The sequence below is a fragment of the Artemia franciscana genome, chromosome 6, assembly GCF_032884065.1.
Source record: "Artemia franciscana chromosome 6, ASM3288406v1, whole genome shotgun sequence".
In the NCBI taxonomy this organism is placed as follows: domain Eukaryota; kingdom Metazoa; phylum Arthropoda; class Branchiopoda; order Anostraca; family Artemiidae; genus Artemia; species Artemia franciscana.
Window position 1 is genome coordinate 18,555,223 of NC_088868.1, and position 22,940 is coordinate 18,578,162.

Below are 22,940 nucleotides of genomic sequence, written 5' to 3' on the forward strand. Positions count from 1 at the left end.
AACATATGTAGCTATTACCCTCGAAAACTAAAACTTTTGAAATAGGAAAAGAGCCTTTAATCACATTCTTTACCATGTGCAATCAAAAAATTGACTAATATCTTCATTTTTTCAACATAGGTAGCTATTACCCTCGAAAACTAAAACTTTTGAAATAGGAAAAGAGACTTTAATCAAATTCTTTACCATGTGCAATCATAAAATTGTCTAATATCTTCATTTTTTCAACATACGTAGCTATTACCCTCGAAAACTAAAACTTTTGAAATAGGAAAAGAGCCTTTAATCACATTCTTTACCATGTGCAATCATAAAATTGTCTAATATCTTCATTTTTTCAACATACGTAGTTATTACCATCGAAAAATAAAACTTTTGACATAGGGAAAGAGCCTTTAATCACATTCTTTACCATTTGCAATCATAAAATAGTCTAATATCTTCATTTTTTCAACATACGTAGCTATTACCCTCGAAAACTAAAACTTTTGAAATAGGAAAAGAGCCTTTAATCACATTCTTTATCATGTGCAATCATAAAATTGTCTAATATCTTCATTTTTTCAACATACGTAGCTATTACCCTCGAAAACTAAAACTTTTGAAATAGGAAAAGAGCCTTTAATCACATTCTTTACCATGTGCAATCATAAAATTGACTAATATCTTCATTCTTTCAACATAGGTAGCTATTACCCTCGAAAAGTAAAACTTTTGAAATAGGAAAATAGATTTTAATCACATTCCTTACCATGTGCAATCATAAAATTGTCTAATATCTTCATTTTTTCAACATACGTAGCTATTACCCTCGGAAACTAGAACTTTTAAAATAGGAAAAGAGCCTTTAATCACATTCTTTACCATTGTAACATATGGACCAGCAAACCCCCTCCCCCTTTCAGAACTCAAAACCAAATCTCTCATTCATTTATTTTAGAAAGTTTTAAAATAAGAATCTCTTATACATATAAAGATTTTAAAGTAAAAGTTAATCACCTCATAGGATTTGTGCTTTTTTTAGTACAAGTTTTATAACAGGCAAAAAACGATACTTTTTACCTTTGGTACAAATCTTCCTTCAAGCAAAAAATGATACTTTTTTGACTACCAAAATTAGATTCAAACTTTTGAATAAAGCCAATTAGAAACCAGATTTCTACATCTGGTCTGGTCAACAAACTGAAGGTGAAAACCCTCGTTATAATAGATCTTTGCAAGGAGGTTAAGCCATATGTTGTATAGTCAAAAAAACTAGTTGTGTTGCAACTCTTCTGAGGTCAGTATACCCTGTGCTTAATTTAGAAATCCGGATTGATTCGGGATATATAAGGTGAACTAAAATTTAGGTGTAGAATTCAGTTTTTTGGTAGACACTCTTTGATGCACTTGTTATACCAATTATTGGAGCCGTTTTACCTGGAGTTGTATATGAAGTAAGAAAATAAAAATATTGTCAATAATTGTGTTTGTCTTTGAATTAAGGTACAGGTACAGTTCCTATTGTCTGTTGGTACGTTCCCAAGGGAATCTGCCCATCTCGGCAAACCTAAACGTCATGATGATGAGTTCGTCTCCAGGGTTATAGAGACTGGTCAATAGAACCCTCCCAATCTATATCCATTAACTATAAGGCTCCCATATTACAAACAACTTAAACCATATACGAAATCAAGCAAACCTTATAAGCAACCAGTAAAACTATAAGAAGTCGAACAAAAACCATAAGAAACCCCCCCCCGTAACATTTGGCGCGGCCATCAAAAAAAGACACTAAAGGAACTGTATATGCCTAACAACATGACTACCTGCTACCCTAGACAAATATGATTATTCACAAATTATTTTTTGATTTTAAGTGCATTTAATTTTACATTATTTAAGTGCAGTATAATTTTATTTCTACTTATGTATTCTTTTGTATGTACCCCACCTTAAGGAAATTAGAATCTTCCGTAGTTAAATATAAATAAACGTTAAGTGAAAACTAAAATTTTATATACCGCATAACTTCAAGAAAAAAACTGAATTAAAATAACAAATATGGCTCAGGAACAAGATGAATTATTAAAAGCGCAACAAATCATTGCAACTTCGGTAGAAATTGCAAAATCATTACCTGATTATGAAGGGGATACAGATGTAGATCAATTCAACATCCATTTAGGACAATTTGTCGAAATGACAAAAATTGACTTAAATGCATTAAAAAACATGCTACTCTTAAGACTAAAAGGACAGGCTTTGACATTTTTGAAACAAATTGAAAATACCGTAGGAACTGAAACCACTTCAACAATTAACTCAATAAAGTTATTGCAACAGGCTTTCCAAAAGAGATTCATCGATACTAGCTCATTGAACAAACTAAAACATGGGTTAGTCACATTCGAACAGACCCAGAACGTAAGAGAATATTTAAATAAAATTAGAATCGCAACAGAAGCACGATACGGTCCAGGTGAAGGGGAATTGTATGAAAAAATAATACTAAATGCATTTAAACAGGGACTCAACCCAAAACTATATCGTCTCTTAATTTCCAAAAAAATCGACGACTTAGAACTGGCAGTTCAGGAAATAGAGACCGCCGTGGAAATCGATTCCATAGTCCTGCAGCACCAAAAACTATCAATAAATGCGGTAGAAAGTAAAACAGCTGTAAAATCAAGAGATCCCTCTCCGCGATTTTTCTCCAGAGAATCATCGCCAAAACCACTTCGAAATCAAATTCGAACCACCACACCTCCAAGACAAGTACGCTTTGCCCCCAATAATCAAATGAGGGCACAGGCGAATTATGAACCACTAAGGTGCTACTCCTGTAACCGGTTAGGTCACATCGCAAGAAATTGTTTTACAAACAATAATTATCGCACAAATTTTAGGGGATCAAGCAACCATTTGTCCAGGGGGACAAACTATAATGGGTACGCCCCTAGAGGCAATCGAGGGAACACAAGAGGTAATTATCCAACCCAAAATTTCCAACGCAGTACGAATCAATATCGCGGAGGGTATCGCAGAAGGTTAAACCAACCTAACAATGGTTGGAATAGAAATACAAGAGGTAACTTTACCAGCTGACGGAACCCATATAACAACTCAACTTCAATTAATGATCAAGAAAACCAAAATAGAACTAATGAAAACTCTACACCCGAAATCTGGGAACCCCAGGGAAACGAATCAAGCCCCCAAAATTCGTAGGACCAAAATTTGGTGGCAAAATAATATATAGGTCCCCACCAGTGATTATACCATTTTTAAGTGCAAATAATAATAATATGTTACCAGTATTCGAAAATTTTAAGGCAGGAAATATTTATTTCTCAGCCCTTATAGATTCAGGGGCAACAGTAAATGTGATAAATACATCCGTATTTAACAAATTACCCAATTATATTAAACGACGAATGAACAATATATGTCCCAATTTATCAAGTGTGACGGGACACGACCTGGATGTAAAAGGCACTGTGTACCTAACCTTGCGCAAAGATGACAGAAATTTCTATACTCGATTTATAGTTTGTAAAAATTTTCCATACGAAGCAATAATAGGTGCTAACTTTTTAAAAGCCAATAAAATATTATTAGATGTAGCAAATTCAAAGTTTATATATCCGACAAAAACCAAATCAGAAATAAATAATATACAAGCAAACAAGGTAAAGGAAAACTTAGGCAACATGAAAAAGTATAGAGAAAAACAAATTCAAGAAATTTCATATTTATGGAAAAAGCTAGCGAATATAGAAACTCCCAGAAAAAACCCAGAAGATAATATCCTAAACTCAATAAAAGAAAGTCATAACGAAAAATATTATGGATTCGTAGTGAGAAAAACTAAGATTCCCCCTAAATCAATGCAGAGGGTCCAAATATCACAGATGTTAGAACCAGTTAATGATAAAAATGAAACTTGGGTAGCATCGCCGTCGGAAAATCTCCCGAAAAATATAGTTTGCGAAGAACAAATTATAAATTACGAAAAGGGTGAAGGTTATATTTGGGTAACGAACACCCACGAAAACGACCTAATCACCCTAAGTAAAGGTACATGTTTAGTAGAGATACAAATAGTATCGGAATCCGATATTAATAATTGGAAAAATTTGGAAAAGAACTTAGTGAATAATATTAATGTTCACGTTGACAAAGAATTTTCACTGACGCGATCTCAATTTCTTGAAAAATTCGAACTGAGTCACATAACCGATGTATCATTAAAACAAAAATTATGCGACTTATTATGGAAATATAGAGATGTCTTTTCGACATCTGAAGACGACATAGGACTTATCCCATTTTATGAACACGCAATACAAACCACGGGGCCGCCAGTTGCAAAACAACCATACAGAATTCCTTATAAGCATAAAGAATGGCTAATAAATAAAATACATGAACTTGAAAAAAATCAAATCATAAGACCAAGCATAAGCCCATACTCTGCCCCCGTTATTCTAGTCCCGAAAAAGAATAATGATCTTAGACTAGTGGTAGATTATAGAGCTTTAAATAAACAGGTAGTAAGTGACAAATTTCCCCTACCTAGAATAGACGAAATTCTAGACTCAATATCAAATAAAAATAAAATATTTACTTCCCTAGATTTGACACAAGGTTATCATCAAGTAAAAATAAAAGCGGCCGATATTTTTAAAACAGCTTTTTCAACATCTGAATGTGGTTCTTATGAATACTTAAGAGTACCATTTGGACTAAAAACTAGTTCAAGTGCATTGTGTAGACCCCTCCTTCATTTACTAAGAGGCCTAAATAACATAATTCATTTTGTTGATGACGTCATAGCCATGGACAAAGACGCGGAGGACCATTTAATGACCCTAGCAAAAGTATTTGAGAAATTTAGAGAAGGCAATTTAAAATGTAGACCTGAAAAGGTAAATCTTTTTCAAACTAAACTAAAATTTTTAGGAGTAGTTGTAACACAAGGACAAATTTCCCCAGACCCTGAAAAGATAGAATCTGTTAAAAATATAAAACCCCCTCAAACGATTAAACAGTTACGAGGAATCTTAGGATTAATGAGCTACTTTCGAAAATTTATAAGAAATTACGCCCAAATAGCAAAACCTCTCACAGACCTCACTAGAGGGAACCCCCAAAAAATTACATGGTCTAAATTAGCTCAAAATTCATTAGATCATTTAAAAAAGGCTTTGACTTCAGAACCTATCTTATGTTTACCCGACTTCCAAACAGGACAATTCGTTGTTACTACGGATGCCTCAACCAAGGGAATTGGGGCGATTCTCTCCCAAATAATAAACGGGGAAGAAAAAGTTATAGCATATGCTTCGCGTACTCTTACGCCTGGAGAAAGTAATTATTCTGCGACACAACTTGAATTATTATCGATTATTCACCATTTAGAAAAATTTAAACATTACTTGGTTGGACGAAAATTCAAACTACGTTCCGATCATAAAAGTCTTCAATATCTACAGACTTTCAAAAAACCGTCCGGAATCCTCGCGAGATGGATATTAAAAATTCAAGATTTAGATTATGAATTTGAACATCTTAAAGGAAAACAAAACGCCCCATGCGACTATCTTAGTAGATTTCCAGATAATGCTCCCTTAGAAAATGAAAATGAAGAAATTAACACGATAAAAGAAAAACATGCTCCGAAAAATAAAAATTTAAAAAGGCAGACCAATAATTTAGTAGAAGAAAAACACAAAGACAGCCCACTATCCTTAAACAATATAAAAATACATCAAAAGAAAGACAATATTTGTGCGGCTCTAATAGAATATTTCTTATATGATAGAGACCTACCCAATGAAATGAAATCCTTTAAAAAGGAAATTGATAATTATTATTACGATTTAGATGAACAAATACTATGTAAAATAATGACCAATAATGATAAAAGAAATCAAACGACCATTATACCAGTGTTACCCCAAACTTTGGAAAAACCCGCTTTCGAATTTTTTCATTCTGACGTAGGAGGTCACTTAGGAATAGAGAAGACCTTCCATAGGTTAAAACAATACTTTTTCGTTGCTTCAGCCTTAACAAAGTTAAAAAATTACGTTAATAGTTGTGAAACATGTAATTTAAGAAAAAATCCTCAAGTCTACCCTAATCCAGGGACAGGAAGAACTCCTACGGCCCGGTTCCCCTTCGATATAGTTTCTTTTGATTTATATGGTACTAGTGGAGGACTACCCATGTCTAATGAAGGACACACCTGTGTACTATCAGTGATTGATCACTTTTCTGGTTTCACTTTTGCTAAACCATTAAAAAATCAAAGCGCCTATACAACGTCGAGAGCTCTCGCTAAAATATTCCTTAATTTCGGTATTCCTAATACAGTATTAAGCGACAACGGCCCTAACTTCGTATCGAAAGTAACTAAGGATTTAATGTCTTTTCTTCAAATAAGTAAATTGGTATCAACCCCCTATCACCCCCAGGCCAACGGGAAGATCGAGAACAGGCACAAACTTTTCTCTAATATTTTAAGCATTTATACGAAAGAAAATCGCAGAGATTGGCATAATGCCTTACCTTATTTAACAAATGTAATTAATACCGCTTACTCCCAGGTCATTCATGATAACCCGTTCTACATATTATTCGGACGAGACTTTAGAATCCCTTATAAGGAAATTATAGAATCGAGACAATATTATAATGATTCTCAAGATTATAAGCAAGAATTTATCAATAGAATGAGAAAAACTTACAAACTTGTAAAACAAGAAATAGAAAAATCAAAAAGACAACAAGAGGCCAAAAATATTCCAAATGTTAAAGGAGAAATCAATTTTCAAGTAGGAGATTGTGTTTATTTAAAAAATGAAACCAAATTGGAAGGCAAGAAGCTTTCTAACAGGTACGCTGGCCCCTATAGAATAATTAAGAAATATGATAATGACGTTACATTCAAACTATTAAAACCACAAACGGGGAAAACTTATAAAGCCCATGTTAGTCGTATAAAAAGGGCAAAATTCACAGAAACATGGACCCCTCAACCTTCAACATCAAATACCTCGGAGGACGAAAATGAACCACCTCGCTCTAGACTAAGTGAGCTTAAACCTTTTAATTTCAAACAAGGATATTTTGAAAACAGTAGTGACGAAGAAAAATTCAATGAATTTCTAACCATGACAAATATGGTTACCCCCCCAAAATGTACCCCCGTTACGCGGAGACGGAGGAATAGCGATTCATTTTCCAGTGAAGAATCAGAAGAATTGGACTATACGATTTCTCCAAAGTCACAATTCTTTCCAGATAAAATTTCAACCCCTTACCCCCCAAAACGTCTCCCCGACAATTTAGTGAAACCTATTTCACCAATAGACAGACCTTTATCGTTACACGATGAATTAAATAAGGCTATACAGACACCTGGGGACATGGAGTCACAAAGGGACAAACAGCCCCAAAAACAAACATTGAGAGAAGCAATGGATATCATTAATTACCCAATTAAGACTAGACAGAGTACATTTTATACTAATCCAGTTACTGATGAGCAACAATATCACGATATAACCGTCTCAAAGGCAAAACCAAAGGACTGGGTATCTTGGAAGGAAACCTTAATGCAAACAATTCCTCACCCTCCGGAGGACATGGCTTTCAAGCAGTGGAGGCACCCCAAGAAAACATTTGAATCTTCCCAAAGCTCCCAAGAATCGTTCAATTCTCCCGAGCCCAGAGATCAACAGGACGAGTCAATCAGTAAACCCTCTACTTCACGAGGAGAAGAAATTTACGAAGGTCAGGCTGGATCAACACCTAAATCTCAAGCCTCTACTTCAAGAGAACCAGATACTAAATCTACAACTAGTTCCTCTGAGCCCAAAGATGTGGAAGGAACAAGACCACAAAGTGCAACTGCCCAGGCTAAAAAGGCACAAATTAAAGGTCAAAAATTTCTTAAAAAACAATATAAAAAGTTTGACTTGATATCGCTAGCGAAGCCAAAGAAAAAAACCGAGTCTACCGAAGAAAAGGTAACAACAAGATCAGGCCGAGTTGTCAAAAAACCAGATAAATTAGATTATTAATAAAAGAAAAATAAAAATCTATCAGTCCGGGATAAAATAAAGAAGAAAAAAAAATAAGCCTTATGCTTATGATATAAAATTCTAAATGTTTGCGCTTAAAACTAGAACTGCCCCGTCGACTAAACGTTTCGCCAGGTAAGTAAACGAAACTCTTCTTAATTCCAAATATATTACTTTCTCCAATAATATAACCCATCGCTTTGTTAATAAATCTTACCAAAAGTAGAACTTAACTGGAACAAAACGATTAATATTGCCATAGCTTACGCGTACCAGTCAAAAGATTTAGGTTTAAAAACTAAATTGCAATCGAGACTACAAGTTCTTAATTGCCATTTTCTTATTACAAATTGATCCGATAAACTAACGTTTGCAGCTAGAACCACATAACGCTAGATGGGTTGGCGAAACCGCTCCTAATGATTAACTATTATTTCAAAAAATAATTATTTTCTGTACCCTTGATAATCTCCAAATCCCCAGAAGTTTAAAGAAATATTTAATATACATGTAAAACAATACCAGAATAACGACCGGGAAGAGTTGATTTGATTTTTTCTGAGGGGTAACTCGATGTATTTTTGATAGCGTCGGGTTATGACTCAGAGAAAGTTGACTTAATTTTTTTTTGCTTTTGCTCCTCGCCAAGAGACCACTCCGAATAAGAATCCATAAATAAAAAAAGGTACTTTTCAGAAAAGTTTAATAAACTCCGATTGAAGAATTGGTTTATCAAAAAGGACTCAGTATTGTGAGTAAGTCACAAAACTATTTTATTTAACAAGAATTTGTTACTATAATCCACCGCAATAATAATTCCGTAACGCAAGAGCTTATTAACACAACGATAACTAACACCTGCCCTATAGAAATCGCTGTCACTTTGTATACCATAGGGACTAAAATATTGCAAAACAGCTGGTGGAGATAACCATCAAATAATAGTAAATAAAAACTCATTAGTAGCCTTAACAAAAATATTATTACAAATAGTTAATAACAACAAGCGTCCTCGTAAACTGTAGTCGTAGCCAAACTTGTGCTAATTTACCTTGCAATTTTATAATTATCATACTCCTTCCAGGCATATTCTTGGTTCGCCTCCCTACTATTGAATAGATTTAGTGGCTTCGAATAAATTAACTTGTAACTAAAAAACGACATTAATATAGCTATAACTTGTAACATCTAACAGGCATTCAGACTTGGCATCGAATCTACTTCATCCTCCCGGCAGTATCAAGATCGCACTTAAATATTTTTTTTATATATTATTTCCTTATATCTTTTCTCCGTGAATATGGCAAAGGGAATTATAGATACGGAATTTATTTCAATTATTCATGCCAAGGAAAATATAATATATTCGGCCGCTATGCTAGTCCAAGATGAAAACGGTAAGGAAATATACGCAGAAAATTGGTACCTAAATTACGATTTGACAAAATTTAAACCCCACACGTATAAATTTGGGTTAAAATTAGCTAATACCCCAAAATATCGACCCGCAAGGGGAGAAGTAAAAATCAAATACTCAAACAAAAGACAAAAAGGGACTAACTTGACAAGTTTACAGTTAAAAATAAGAAAACTACAGAAAAAATTTAATATCTGTTACTGGTTTTGCAAGGGGCCGACACAAACTGACCTTCTTCTAATTGATAAATGTAAAAACCCAAAAATATGTTATAAAATCGAAGAAAATGAAAACTGTACTAAATATGAAGGAGTTCACCACCCATTAGAAGAAATACGGCATTATGCCAAATTTTTATACGACCCGAATACACAAGAATATGCCGTTAAAGGGGATAAAATATTCTTAAGACGAAAAAAATCTAAACAATCTAAAAAAGACGCTTACAAAAACAACTTGCATACCAAAAATTTTAAAATTCTAAAGTACAAATAATATTTTTTAGATCTGTAACCAGAGGGAACCAAATCAGGTAAAAATTCACTCAACTAACAGCTTATACTAACCGGAGGAAATGTCGCGTAACATAACCTTAGAAAATGTTCTAAGACCCCTAGAACCCGTTATAAACCAAATACCCTCAATACAAAACTTTTGGCTTCCAAACAAAACCCAAAGTCTACCAGATCTTTCAAAAATAAACCATGAAACGAACGAAAAAATCTTAGAATCAGCAGTAAAAAATGCAGTAAAAAATTTGCGTTACGACTTACTTCGTTCCTTACTGCACGTTCCAATTATACCTAGCGATAGTTTGATAATTGAAATAATGGTCATATTACTAATAAGTACTTTTTCGCCAGAGGTAATGAGAAAAGACTACGGATACAGGCACAGGTTCGCCCTATACAATTTTACAGTACTTCTTTGCTCAATCCCCAAAAAGAAATATCCATTAATCGCGTCCCTAATATGTGAAAATTTTTGGTTAACACCACTTGAAGAAGAAAATTTCGAGCTACCTTGGCCTTCAAAGTTCCTAGAAATGCTAATGGAGGTAGATTATAAGCTATTTAACAAAGATCTACTCCTTAAAATCTACAAAAATAACAATGTAAATTATTACTGGATTAATAACTCTATTCATCACTTATATCTAGGACAATACGAGCTATTAAAACGCTTAATTACTAAATTTTATACAATAGATGAAAACATTGGGTCAAAAATAGTAAAAGGAAAGGATATTCTAATATATGAAAAAATAATAAATTGCATAAGCCCGCTATGTTTTCACAAACAACTGATTTTCAAAAGAGTTTGTATTACTCCAAAGAACCCCAGTCTAAAGGAATTGTGTAGAAAAAACATACGCTTTATGATGAAAAAAACCAACATTCACTATACGTTAACTAACCTAGCACTCCCTGAAACCCTAAAACGGTATTTACTACACATAGAAGATATTCGTGGAAATAATAACCAGGAATATCGATTGACTTTTATGACTCCACACCTGTTAAAATCTGAAATAAATCAATTTTCAAGCCAAGGGCCAATAATAAATATTTCAAATGACCATGAACTAGATTGTTCAAATTTTATCTAACTAATATCACTTTTAAACAGTAAAATATCGATAAATTAGTTTCTTTTTACTCGTTTCTTTCCTGATAATGTGCAGAAATAAAAATTGTCTCCTGTGATTTTACTACTCTATTTCCGAGTTGGGATATTCCAAGGCATAATGATAGAAAGGCTATGATACAAAATGTATTACTTTTCGACACATTGTGCGTTGGAGGTTCAGACGAATTGGATTAGAGTACCAACTTAAAAAACATTAAGTTAATGTAACTTGATTTTTTTAGAAACCGGGCGATATCTGCCAAGAAAGTCAAGGAAAATGAGTAACCAACCACCAAATTATTTTTTCGCAATTCAAGTCAAAAGCGCGCAAATAAAAAGAAAGGCCTCAGAGGTACAAAACTACATGATTAATATAGACCCTAGTTTATCGCAAGCCCTAATTCAACACAGTACTTTTCACGTTACACTAATGGTCATCCACCTAAAAAATAATAGTGAAATCGAATTAACAAAAAATGCTTTCGCGAAGGCAATATCTGCCTTTCAACAGGAACTCAGTGAGGATCAAATAATACTCGACTTCCAAGGCGTCGGAGAATTTTCAGAACAAATTTTGTATGCCCAGTTAAATAATGAGGCAGAATTTAAAGCTCGCTTAAGTCCTCTTTTAGAAAGAATTACTAAAGAAATCAGTAAAACCGGAATACAACTCGCAGACCAGGAATGTTGGAAGCCTCATTTGACGTTAGTAAATCTCAGAAAAGTCGCGAGGCTAAGAAGGATGGCAAAAAAACTACCACCATCAATAACGCCTATTTTTAAAAACATGAAATTTGGATTCGAAACCGCGAAAAGCATTCAGTTCTGCTCCATGAATAGTCCAAAAAACGAAGAAAATTATTACCAAATATTATCCGAAATCAAATTCAACAAAGAAACCAACTAAAGAAATCTGGAAGAAATGAGAACGAGAATATATAATAGATAATACAATTAACAGGTAATATATCATTGCTATAAACTTAATAACCCTTTACGCCACTAACGGCAAAGCAACTAACCTATGTATGCCTTTTATCAAAAATAAAAATTTTCTTTTACAAATATAAAAATAAGCATCTCACAAACCAAATATGTCTGTGAATAAGACTAACCAACTTAAGAATTATAAGTATCTTTTAAATTAAACTCCTTTTTATATTATGTATAAAAATTCTTATCCTTTTAAAATAATTATATTTACGAAATCAACTTAAAGCTCAATCCATTTTTATCACCAGACAAACACAAAAAAAATAAAGGACAGCAACAAAAAAAAAATAAAAGCACAAAAATTTAAATCTTACCAAATTTTAGCTTCGTCTTGCAAAAAAAAAAATACCGATTCTATTATAGTATAAATCCTAAAATCTTAAAGTATGAACAACTCAATCTGCGCGTACTAGCATTGAAAACGAAACATATTTTGTAACCTGGCAAAATTACAGATCTCTGAAAGGCAAAATTGCCAGTTACGTGTGAAAGTGAAATTCGCAAATAGACGTTTTATCTAAAAGACTCGTGACATATAAAAAATACAATATATGCATTGTATAATAAATAACCCTTAAGGTACGTCTACTAATGTAAGAATAATTTTTACAACCAAGAAATGAACTTGCATTATAACACCCTACAAACGTTTTTCGCATGACAAAAGTGTAATTGCACATAAAAGACCTGTAGCAGTTTTAAAAGAATTTTAAAAGACCGCCTAGCGAATTTCAAACCGAGAAAAAGTTACCACCCATCTTTTGATTTAACCAATTATGACGAAGGTTCCCCAAAGGCATTTAAAGAATTAACCAATCACAGAGACCAACTCAGTGGTAGGTTTAAAAATTTATCTGATACCAAATTATTTTGTCAAGTAATTTTGTTTATATTAAAAAAAAAAAAAGTTAAAAAGTGCAATCACTTTATATTCATTATATAGAAACTATTAGGTTTACCTAATAACCTAGTTAATACTTAAAATATTAACTAGCTCAAGACATCAATTTATACTTAATAAATATGTCCATTAAATGGTTACGACGCGCAGAGTCCTTCTGACATAAATAAATTAACACCATAATATTTCCAGATCATCAACTGAATACCAAGCCAAACAGGTAACCTTAAACTTATATACTGCTTAATAATAATACTGATTAACACCAAATAATTAGTAAAACTCAAACAAAACGGTACTGATTTGTAGTTCAAAGTCCAAAAAACGGAAGGATTGTAAGAAAATGAATCTAACGGAAATTAGAAAGTGGGAAACTCCAAGAAATTGTCAAGGGCCAAAAGAAAACCAAGAAACTCAATCTTTAGATTTTACAATTATGTCATATAATGTACTAGCTCAAGGATATATCGAAACAATGCCGTATTTGTACCATAATTGTAACGAAGAAAATTTAAAATGGCCAGATAGGAAAAAAAAGACTTTTTAACCAATTCAAAATGTCAAATGCAGATATTGTATGCTTACAGGAAGTGGATGCTAACTACTATTATAATACCTACTTATCGTATTTTCAATCTCAGGGGTATGACGGAGTGTTTAAACAAAAAACCCAAGAAAAGATTGATGGGTGTGCCACTTTTTTAAAAAAAATGTAAATTTAGTCTAAAAGAGAATCATTCCTTAGAAATGCTAAAGAATGGAATAGATTTACTTAGTCGAGATAACATTGCACTTATTTCTATTCTCACCCCATTTAAGAACCCGGGCAAACAGATATGCATTGTAAACACACATTTGTTATACAATCGCAAAAGAGAAGATGTGCGTTTAGCCCAACTCCAAGTACTTCTAGCAGAAATTAACCGCGTTGCTTGCAAAATAACTAACTACCCTCCAGTTATCCTTTGTGGTGATTTGAATTTCACCCCTTCAAGCAAATTATACTCTTTTTTAAGCCAAGGAAGGCTTAAGTATGAACATCTAGATATAAAAAAATTAACTAACTGTGGTTCACAAAAAATTGGGAAAACCTTCCTCCCAAAGGAGCTTTATATTTCTGATTCTTGTCAATACTTACAAGAACTAAAACGTGATAACTGCATTGAAGAAGAATTTTTTTCATCCGGTACATTAACGCATAAATTTGCCTTTAAAAGTGTTTATAATTCAGATGAATTTCCAAAAGTTCGTTTGAATTCGACTTGTCACAACTTAGTTGACTATATTCTCTACAGTAATATTGACGAAAAATTCAACAAACATGAAAAACAAGAATTAATACTATTAGAAAGACTTCGTCTCCCAACATACAAGGACTGCTTAAAAATAGGACCATTACCGAATAGTCAAAATGGATCAGACCATTATTATCTTGAAGCAAGATTTCGTTGGAATTGCGTATAAATAATAATATACTTTGTTAAAAAAAATTTTTTTTAATAAAAAACCCTATAAAAATAAATTAATTTAAATTCTAATTTAATATAATATTATTTCTAGATAAGCCACAACTTATTCCCACAATAACAGGTAAATTGTTATATTCTGCTTAATTAATAAAACTAACAAAATGCCTATAAAAAAAACACGAAGTAACCCTAATCTAAAAAAAAATGAAACACAATATAACCTCCTAGAACAAAAACCTAGTACTACCTATTATAGTTTACCCGATTTATACAGGTTTAACTATGAATTAAACGAAGCAACGTGGAACAGCTTAATTATTGATGCAGTAAAGAATCTAAATTATAAATTTTTAAGAACACCAATCATATTTAAAAACCGTTTAATCAGGGATATAATGAACATAATGTTAAACTGTCAATTTTCAGAAGAAGTAGTTAAGGAGGGTTATGAATATATAAGAAAATTCTCATCAATAACATTTAAAACAATACTTGACAAAATTACCAAGAAGAATCACCCCCTAATAGAAGAACTAATTATCGAACATCTAGATATTTTTTGTGATGTAAATAACTTCACAATTATCTGGCCCTTACATTTCATATTAATAATAGTAGAAAAAGACTTAGAATCATATATTAAATCAAACTGGATTATCTCAGTTTATAACAAATATGTTAACATTACAGAAAATGAACCCTTAAAGGTTCATTGTCCCGTTTTACGTAGAGAAGATTACGATGCGTTAAAGAAACTAACGGTACGTTTTTACCAAAATGAACAATACTTATGGTCAGAAATTTTTCCAGGAACAGACATCATCGTATCGGAAACTATAGTAGAAGGTGTCAATCCCTCTTTTGGTTATAAATTATTAAAATATAAAATAAATTACAATACAACTAATCAAACAAGTCTAAAAGGACTATGCAGAAATAAAATACGAACAATTATGCAAAAATTTAACATTAACCATACGTTAGAAAATTTTAAAATACCAAAATGTCTTGTTGATTATCTTATGTATATTAATATAAAAAACAGCGACCATATACTAGAAGTAAATTTTAGGACCCGTGAATCTTTAAAAACAGAATTTAAAGAAATTGATGAAAAAGGGCCTATCTTTAATGTAAATTATAAATAATATGTAGAAAAAACAAATTATTTATTTCCTTGGAGAAGAAAAAATTAATTTACCTTAGACGGTTTGTGTTATATACTAACAATATTAACACCTAATATGGGTGGAAGTGGTAAAGGAAAAAAAAAAAAAAAAAATTATTTATGCTAATCACTGAAATAACTCTTCTAGAAATAATGAAGTTGATAACAATATTGATGACCCTGTACGTCCATTCCAACACACAAGATATTATAAAACATGGAGTGATTTTCAAGCATGAGAACTCACTTCTGACCAGTAACAACGCGTGGAAAATATTTATGAAACTAGACCCTAAGCCATTCGAAACTTTATTCCAACAAGTAATACGGCTAGAGAAGAACACCTATGACTTAAGGGAATCAATTTTTCAATTTCTAAAATCAGACAAGGGACTGCAAGCAAGCAAAAGCAACCACAAAGAAAAGAAAGATATACCTTCCAAGAAAGATATACCTTCCCTTACCTATCCATCTCCCACCTATCCCAAAGTCAAAATAAAGAAAGTAATTGATGATTTTGATGCAAAACTGGCCGAAATCGATAAAGCTATAGGACTCGGAAAAGCCATAGATAATAGAAAAAAAAGGTCAATTGACGAAAACCAAAACTCGGATATCGATAAAGAGACCCAAAATACAATCGAGCCAATAAAGACCCAACTTAGACAAAGAAAATTTTACGATGGACAATATGCATTATTGAACGAATTACCCACTGTATGGAATTTCTTCAAAGAACTATGGAATGGACCAAAACAAGTTAACAGGGCTGAAAACAGACCAATTCAAGACAAAATAAATTTATCTGAAATAAAACCAACGAAGGTTGAAACGAGAGATATAACCAGTATTTCCTCATACACACAGCAAACCGCCACAATTGAAACCCAAACAACAAGCATTGTATCTAACCTTGCAACGCGAACGAACAAAATACCAGACATAATAAGAGGTATAGAAAACATCGAAGTGGGGTCAAATTCCACTAATGGTACCAGCAAACCGAAATACAAGTTTAAATGTCAATACTTTTGTAGAATAATAAACGTTACAACGGAAGCTGCCAAATCAAACACAACCTCCCTTATTCCACATACCGAAGAAAGCACGAAAGGATTAATGGAAATCCCCAAAAGCACCTCAAAAAAATACGAAACGACTACTTTCTGGAAATACGATACTCAGAACGAGGAAACAACGGCAGAAACTGATTTTACTCCAACAACAATCGAAACTGAACATACCCCAATAACAGAAGTGGAAGAAACATTCCCCTCGTCAAACCCCACGACAACTGACCCACAACCAATAGAATTAGACACTTCGATATCAGAAATAACTACAACAATTGTCCCTAGTGTACTAGTACCAAGTAGGAATGATAAAATTTTAATAACAGTAAGGCAACCCTATCGGTCAACTAGTTTAATTTGGACGTCAAGCAAAAAAGGCAGAATACAAGTTAGATGGCAAATCCCTTTTGTCTACACCGATTATAGTAGAACAGAATGCATGGAAGGGGACAAAAAATGCCAAGATGAAAACCACTGGAGAGAATGTTGGACTATAGATGGTAAAAAAACTTGCGCACGACTAGCAATGGCTGACGAACCAGCGAAGACTGAATTAGAACCCCTCCCGGAATTAACTATGGAAAATGCTCATAAAATATCAACCCACCAGGCCTTCCTCATATTATATAGACAGAGATTGGAAGCGTTATTTGAACTATTCAATACAGAAATACAAAAACTTAAACAAAGCACAACACGTATATTCGAAGTATTTTTCCGTAGGAGTAAATATAAAAGGTCAACAAGTTTAATCCCAATAGTAGGAGAGCTTGCATCTCGATTATTCGGTTTGTCAACCGAAGAAGATTTGAATATATTGAGAGATAATGTTAAAAGGCTCAATACAGCCATGAATACAACACTCCATGTACAAAAAATACAAGCAAGTATAGCAAACTATCAAAAAGACAAAATTGAGGCCATTTCCAAAAAAATCTCAAGAACGGTCAGCACAATGAATTATTTGAAAAATGAAGTAGACAGAGTAATCTCCGATTCTAGCTTAACAATGGTATCACTAGACATTGTTATTATGTCTTTGTTGAACTTGGCCACTGATGTCAGTAAATTTGAATTCGCATTATTTGAGTTAACAGGAGGAAGCCTTTCTTACGACTTAGTAGATCCCTCTGACCTTAAAAACATCCTAAGTGAAATAAAAACTCACTTAACATTTGGTCTCCACTTACCAGTAGAACCAGAAGTAGCTAACTTGTTTTTATATTATACCAAACTAAAGGTACATATCACCGAAATTAATGAACAACTGTTTGCTGTCGTAACAATCCCATTAATTAACCAACAGTCCATATTTGATCTATACAAAATATCTACTTTTCCAATTAATATTAAAGAGACCAATTCCTTCATGAGCATTACGCCTGAAGCAGAATATATGCTAATTGATCAAGACAGAAGGAAATATACACTCGCCAATTCACAGGATTTAAAAGAATGCGTTTCTTTTAAAAATTTAGTCTGCCAACTAACGCTACCTATATATAATGTAAAAATCGGATCTTGCATATTAGATCTCTTCCTAAAGGAATCACAACAACAAGATATTCCCAACTCATGTGATGCTTTAGTAGGAAGCACAAAGAGAGAAATCTTCATTAATTTACGAAATGATTTATGGCTTTTTACAGTACCTAGAAAGACAGTGGGAACTCTTTCATGCTATAACAATACAGAAAAAATTGACCCCAGTTATCGAACCGAAATACTATTACAGGACGTTGGAACAATAACAATAAAACAAGGTTGCCGACTCGTGACAAAGGAAACAACTGTACAAACACCTTTGATCACAACTAGCACAAACGTTGTGAGCCCAAAAATAATAAATTTCCAAGGAATAAATTTGTCTTTTACGATACCAAACATGAACAACGAAGAATCAAAAATATCAATTTGGCCCAAAATAGAGAAAATTAAGGGTACTATGCAGCTAGCAAAAATAAAAGAGGCATTAGACCTACAAATACCGTTGTTCACGACAGAAGACCAAAGACTAAAGTACGTAGAAAGTCAATATGGACTATTCTCGCCAAATTCCTGGTACAATATAATAATAACCATATTTTTGGTATTTCTTATATCTCTAACAATAAGAGCGCTACTCACCGTAAATTATGGAAAGCTCTTGAGACGAAAAACGATAAAAAACGATGCGATTGATGCTCAGGAAATGCATCAACTAAACCCTACAGCCCCGGATGATATTTAAGCCATTATAAAGGGAGGTTATAACAGCATGGGAAAATCGAGGTCTTTTCCCATATATTCATATAACCAGTCCCTGCTTTAATAAATATTGTTGGTGTATTACAGCTAGAAGGCTAAGATACGATTTAATTGTATTACTTTTTGGCGGAAATACATCAGTAATATAAATATTTGGCAGATAATTTTTATGTAAGATCTAGACCTCTGACAAGTTTAATCACTTGTCCCTTCTTAATGTAAACAAGAGAATGGAGGTTGTCTCTTGTAATTTTTGATATTGTGTTGCTAAACTAAATATTCCTAACGCATGGCAATAGAAAGGCTATGACGCTAGAAATAGACGTTTCTTTTCTACAAAGTCTTGCGTTGGGAGTATAAAGAACTAGAAATATAAAAAAAAAAAAAACCTCCAAATTAATCTTGTGCATAATCAACGCCTTTAAACAGTGTTACTTGTTTAATCACATAATCATATGCCTATCATATAAATGTCACAATATCAATGTTAATCATAACCATCGTTTTTACAATTATATAATGTTGTTACTATTCTATTTAATAACCATATGATTCTGCCTGGAAATTTTTTCATTACAGAAATTGGTAATTGACCGACACTACATAATGGTCGAAAACTGGAAAACACCTATCATGATTCGTCAACCGCCAAGGAATGCCCGAAAACACATGATTCAACCAAAAAGCTATCACCCACATAACACCTCAGAGAACGCCATCTACCATACTGCAATCATTTTCATCTTTTAATGGGACATCGCAAAATAGAGAAGGCGTAACATCCAGCCACAATACAACCACAGCATATCAGCGAAGGCACCATAGATGGTAACGAAACACAACACGAAGACCCGATATCAACAACATCAGACCCAGTGAAGATTTAAATCAGAAAATTCTAATCTTATAAACTTTGGAATCAACCACAAAGTAAGGTTTTAAGAACTACCTCAGTCCAATAACGCTTAAAATGCAGAAGGGAGCGGGAAAGGAATGGAAGAACCGTAGTACCAGGCGTACATTTGTACTTAAACTCCTAGGGGATAGGTATTCCTAGTCTTGCACTTCCCATTTTGAAAAAGCGTTATAGAAAGACTGACTGTACGGATGCAAAATTTTTAAGAAACAAAAAAAAAACTTAAGGGTGATAACTAAAGAAGTGACATTATATTAATTCAATCAGTGGATAGGGCAAGGACACGAGAATTGTGATTGGTGTATAATATTCCAAAAATAGTAAATGGTGAACAATTAAAAAGTGCCAAGTATTGAGTAGTTGGAACTTAATAAAAGTGCAAGTGGAAATACTTTTTATGTAACGTTGTATATTTTTAGCTTTATTGTAAGAATACCTGGAATCAGTTGAAAACTAAATAAATACAAAAAATTTTTTTGTGAAACCAGGTATTCAAGTATATACCTTATTAATGTCAAGTGATGTATTAATGTAATTCAAGTGCAAGGTGTAGGTTAATTAAAGGTGTAGGAATATATACGTTTTCTTTAAATAATCATTTTTGTGGTGAAAGAATTAAAATAAAAATATTTTGACAATAAGAAACTGTATGAAAAATAAAACTTAAGGACAGGGAATGTTCTGATTGACGAGGGCGTCAATCTACAGCGGGATAGGGGATATGTAACATATGGACCAGCAAACCCCCTCCCCCTTTCAGAACTCAAAACCAAATCTCTCATTCATTTATTTTAGAAAGTTTTAAAATAAGAATCTCTTATACATATAAAGATTTTAAAGTAAAAGTTAATCACCTCATAGGATTTGTGCTTTTTTTAGTACAAGTTTTATAACAGGCAAAAAACGATACTTTTTACCTTTGGTACAAATCTTCCTTCAAGCGAAAAATGATACTTTTTTGACTACCAAAATTAGATTCAAACTTTTGAATAAAGCCAATTAGAAACCAGATTTCTACATCTGGTCTGGTCAACAAACTGAAGGTGAAAACCCTCGTTATAATAGATCTTTGCAAGGAGGTTAAGCCATATGTTGTATAGTCAAAAAAAAGAGTTGTGTTGCAACTCTTCTGAGGTCAGTATACCCTGTGCTTAATTTAGAAATCCGGATTGATTCGGGATATATAAGGTGAACTAAAAGTTAGGTGTAGAATTCAGTTTTTTGGTAGACACTCTTTGATGCACTTGTTATACCAATTATTGGAGCCGTTTTACCTGGAGTTGTATATGAAGTAAGAAAATAAAAATATTGTCAATAATTGTGTTTGTCTTTGAATTAAGGTACAGGTACAGTTCCTATTGTCTGTTGGTACGTTCCCAAGGGAATCTGCCCATCTCGGCAAACCTAAACGTCATGATGATGAGTTCGTCTCCAGGGTTATAGAGACTGGTCAATAGAACCCTCCCAATCTATATCCATTAACTATAAGGCTCCCATATTACAAACAACTTAAACCATATACGAAATCAAGCAAACCTTATAAGCAACCAGTAAAACTATAAGAAGTCGAACAAATTTCATAAGAAACCCCCCCCCGTAACACCATTTGCAATCATAAAATAGTCTAATATCTTCATTTTTGCAACATACGTAGCTATTACCCCCGAAAACTAAAACTTTTGAAATAGGAAAAGAGCCTTTAATCAGATTCTTTACCATTTACAATCATAAAATAGTCTAATATCTTCATTTTTTCAACATACGTAGCTATTACCCTCGAAAACTAAAACTTTTGAAATAGGAAAAGAGCCTTTAATCACATTCTTTACCATGTGCAATCATAAAATAGTCTAATATCTTCATTTTTTCAACATACGTTGCTATTACCCTCGAAAACTAAAACTTTTGACATAGGAAAAGAGCCTTTAATCACATTCTTTACCATGTGCAATCATAAAATTGTCTAATATCTTCATTTTTTCAACATACGTAGCTATTACCCTCGAAAACTAAAACTTTTGACATAGGAAAAGAGCCTTTAATCTTATTCTTTACCATTTGCAATCATAAAATAGTCTAATATCTTCATTTTTTCAACATACGTAGCTATTACCCTCGAAAACTAAACCTTTTGAAATGGAAAAAGAGCCTTTAATCACATTCTTTACAATTTGCAATCATAAAATTGTCTAATATCTTCATTTTTTCTACATACGTAGCTATTGCCCTCGAAAACTAAAACTTTTGAAATAGGAAAACAGCCTTTAAACACATTCTTTACCATTTGCAATCATAAAATAGTCTAATATCTTCATTTTTTCCACAGACCTAGCTATATACCCTCGAAAACTAAAACTTTTGAAATAGGAAAAGAGCCTTTAATCACATTCTTTACCATGTGCAATCATAAAATAGTCTAATATCTTCATTTTTTCAACATACGTAGCTATTACCCTCGAAAACTAAAACTTTTGAAATAGGAAAAGAGCCTTTAATCACATTCTTTACCATGTGCAATCATAAAATTGTCTAATATCTTCATTTTTTCAACATACGTAGCTATTACCCTCGAAAACTAAAACTTTTGACATAGGAAAAGAGCCTTTAATCTTATTCTTTACCATTTGCAATCATAAAATAGTCTAATATCTTCATTTTTTCAACATACGTAGCTATTACCCTCGAAAACTAAACCTTTTGAAATGGAAAAAGAGCCTTTAATCACATTCTTTACCATGTGCAATCATAAAATAGTCTAATATCTTCATTTTTTCCACAGACATAGCTATTACCCTCGAAAACTAAAACTTTTGAAATAGGAAAAGAGCCTTTAATCACATTCTTTACCATTTGCAATCATAAAATAGTCTAATATCTTCATTTTTTCAACATACGTAGCTCTTACCCCCGAAAACTAAAACTTTTGAAATAGGAAAAGAGCCTTTAATCACATTCTTTACCATGTGCAATCATAAAATAGTCTAATATCTTCATTTTTTTCAACATACGTAGCTATTACCCTCGAAAACTAAAACTTTTGAAACAGGAAAAGAGC

At 32.8% G+C, this 22,940-nt stretch overlaps 2 protein-coding genes across 7 annotated transcripts; both read left to right on the plus strand.

Moving 5' to 3' along the window:
- The first annotated feature begins 825 nt into the window (after nt 1-825).
- On the plus strand, nt 826-21,203 carry LOC136028139 (uncharacterized). Of its 6 annotated transcripts, none has more exons than XR_010617750.1 (3): nt 850-1,436; nt 8,769-8,827; nt 11,361-12,194. XR_010617750.1 is itself a non-coding variant. In XM_065705797.1 (3 exons), exon 3 carries the CDS (start codon nt 15,770-15,772, stop codon nt 18,950-18,952), a length of 3,183 nt encoding a protein of 1,060 aa, XP_065561869.1. In that variant the 5' UTR covers nt 876-1,436; nt 8,769-8,827; nt 14,573-15,769; the 3' UTR covers nt 18,953-21,203. The 6 variants fall into 6 exon arrangements, 4 of the variants coding, with proteins under 4 accessions (XP_065561869.1, XP_065561868.1, XP_065561870.1 ...); XM_065705797.1 differs by lacking the exon at nt 11,361-12,194 and adding an exon at nt 14,573-21,203 and having other exon boundaries at nt 876-1,436; XR_010617749.1 differs by lacking the exon at nt 8,769-8,827 and having other exon boundaries at nt 826-1,436; nt 9,995-12,194.
- On the plus strand, nt 13,760-14,476 carry LOC136028513 (protein angel homolog 2-like). Its single transcript, XM_065706356.1, has one exon. The coding sequence runs from the start codon at nt 13,760-13,762 to the stop codon at nt 14,474-14,476; it is 717 nt and encodes a 238-aa protein (XP_065562428.1).
- Nucleotides 21,204-22,940: the final 1,737 nt, after the last annotated feature.

Bases quoted from the DNA above. Each gene is read 5' to 3' on its own strand.
- LOC136028513 (XM_065706356.1), top strand. From the start codon at position 13,760: ATGCTAAAGAATGGAATAGATTTACTTAGTCGAGATAACATTGCACTT.
- LOC136028139 (XM_065705797.1), top strand. From the start codon at position 15,770: ATGCTAATCACTGAAATAACTCTTCTAGAAATAATGAAGTTGATAACA.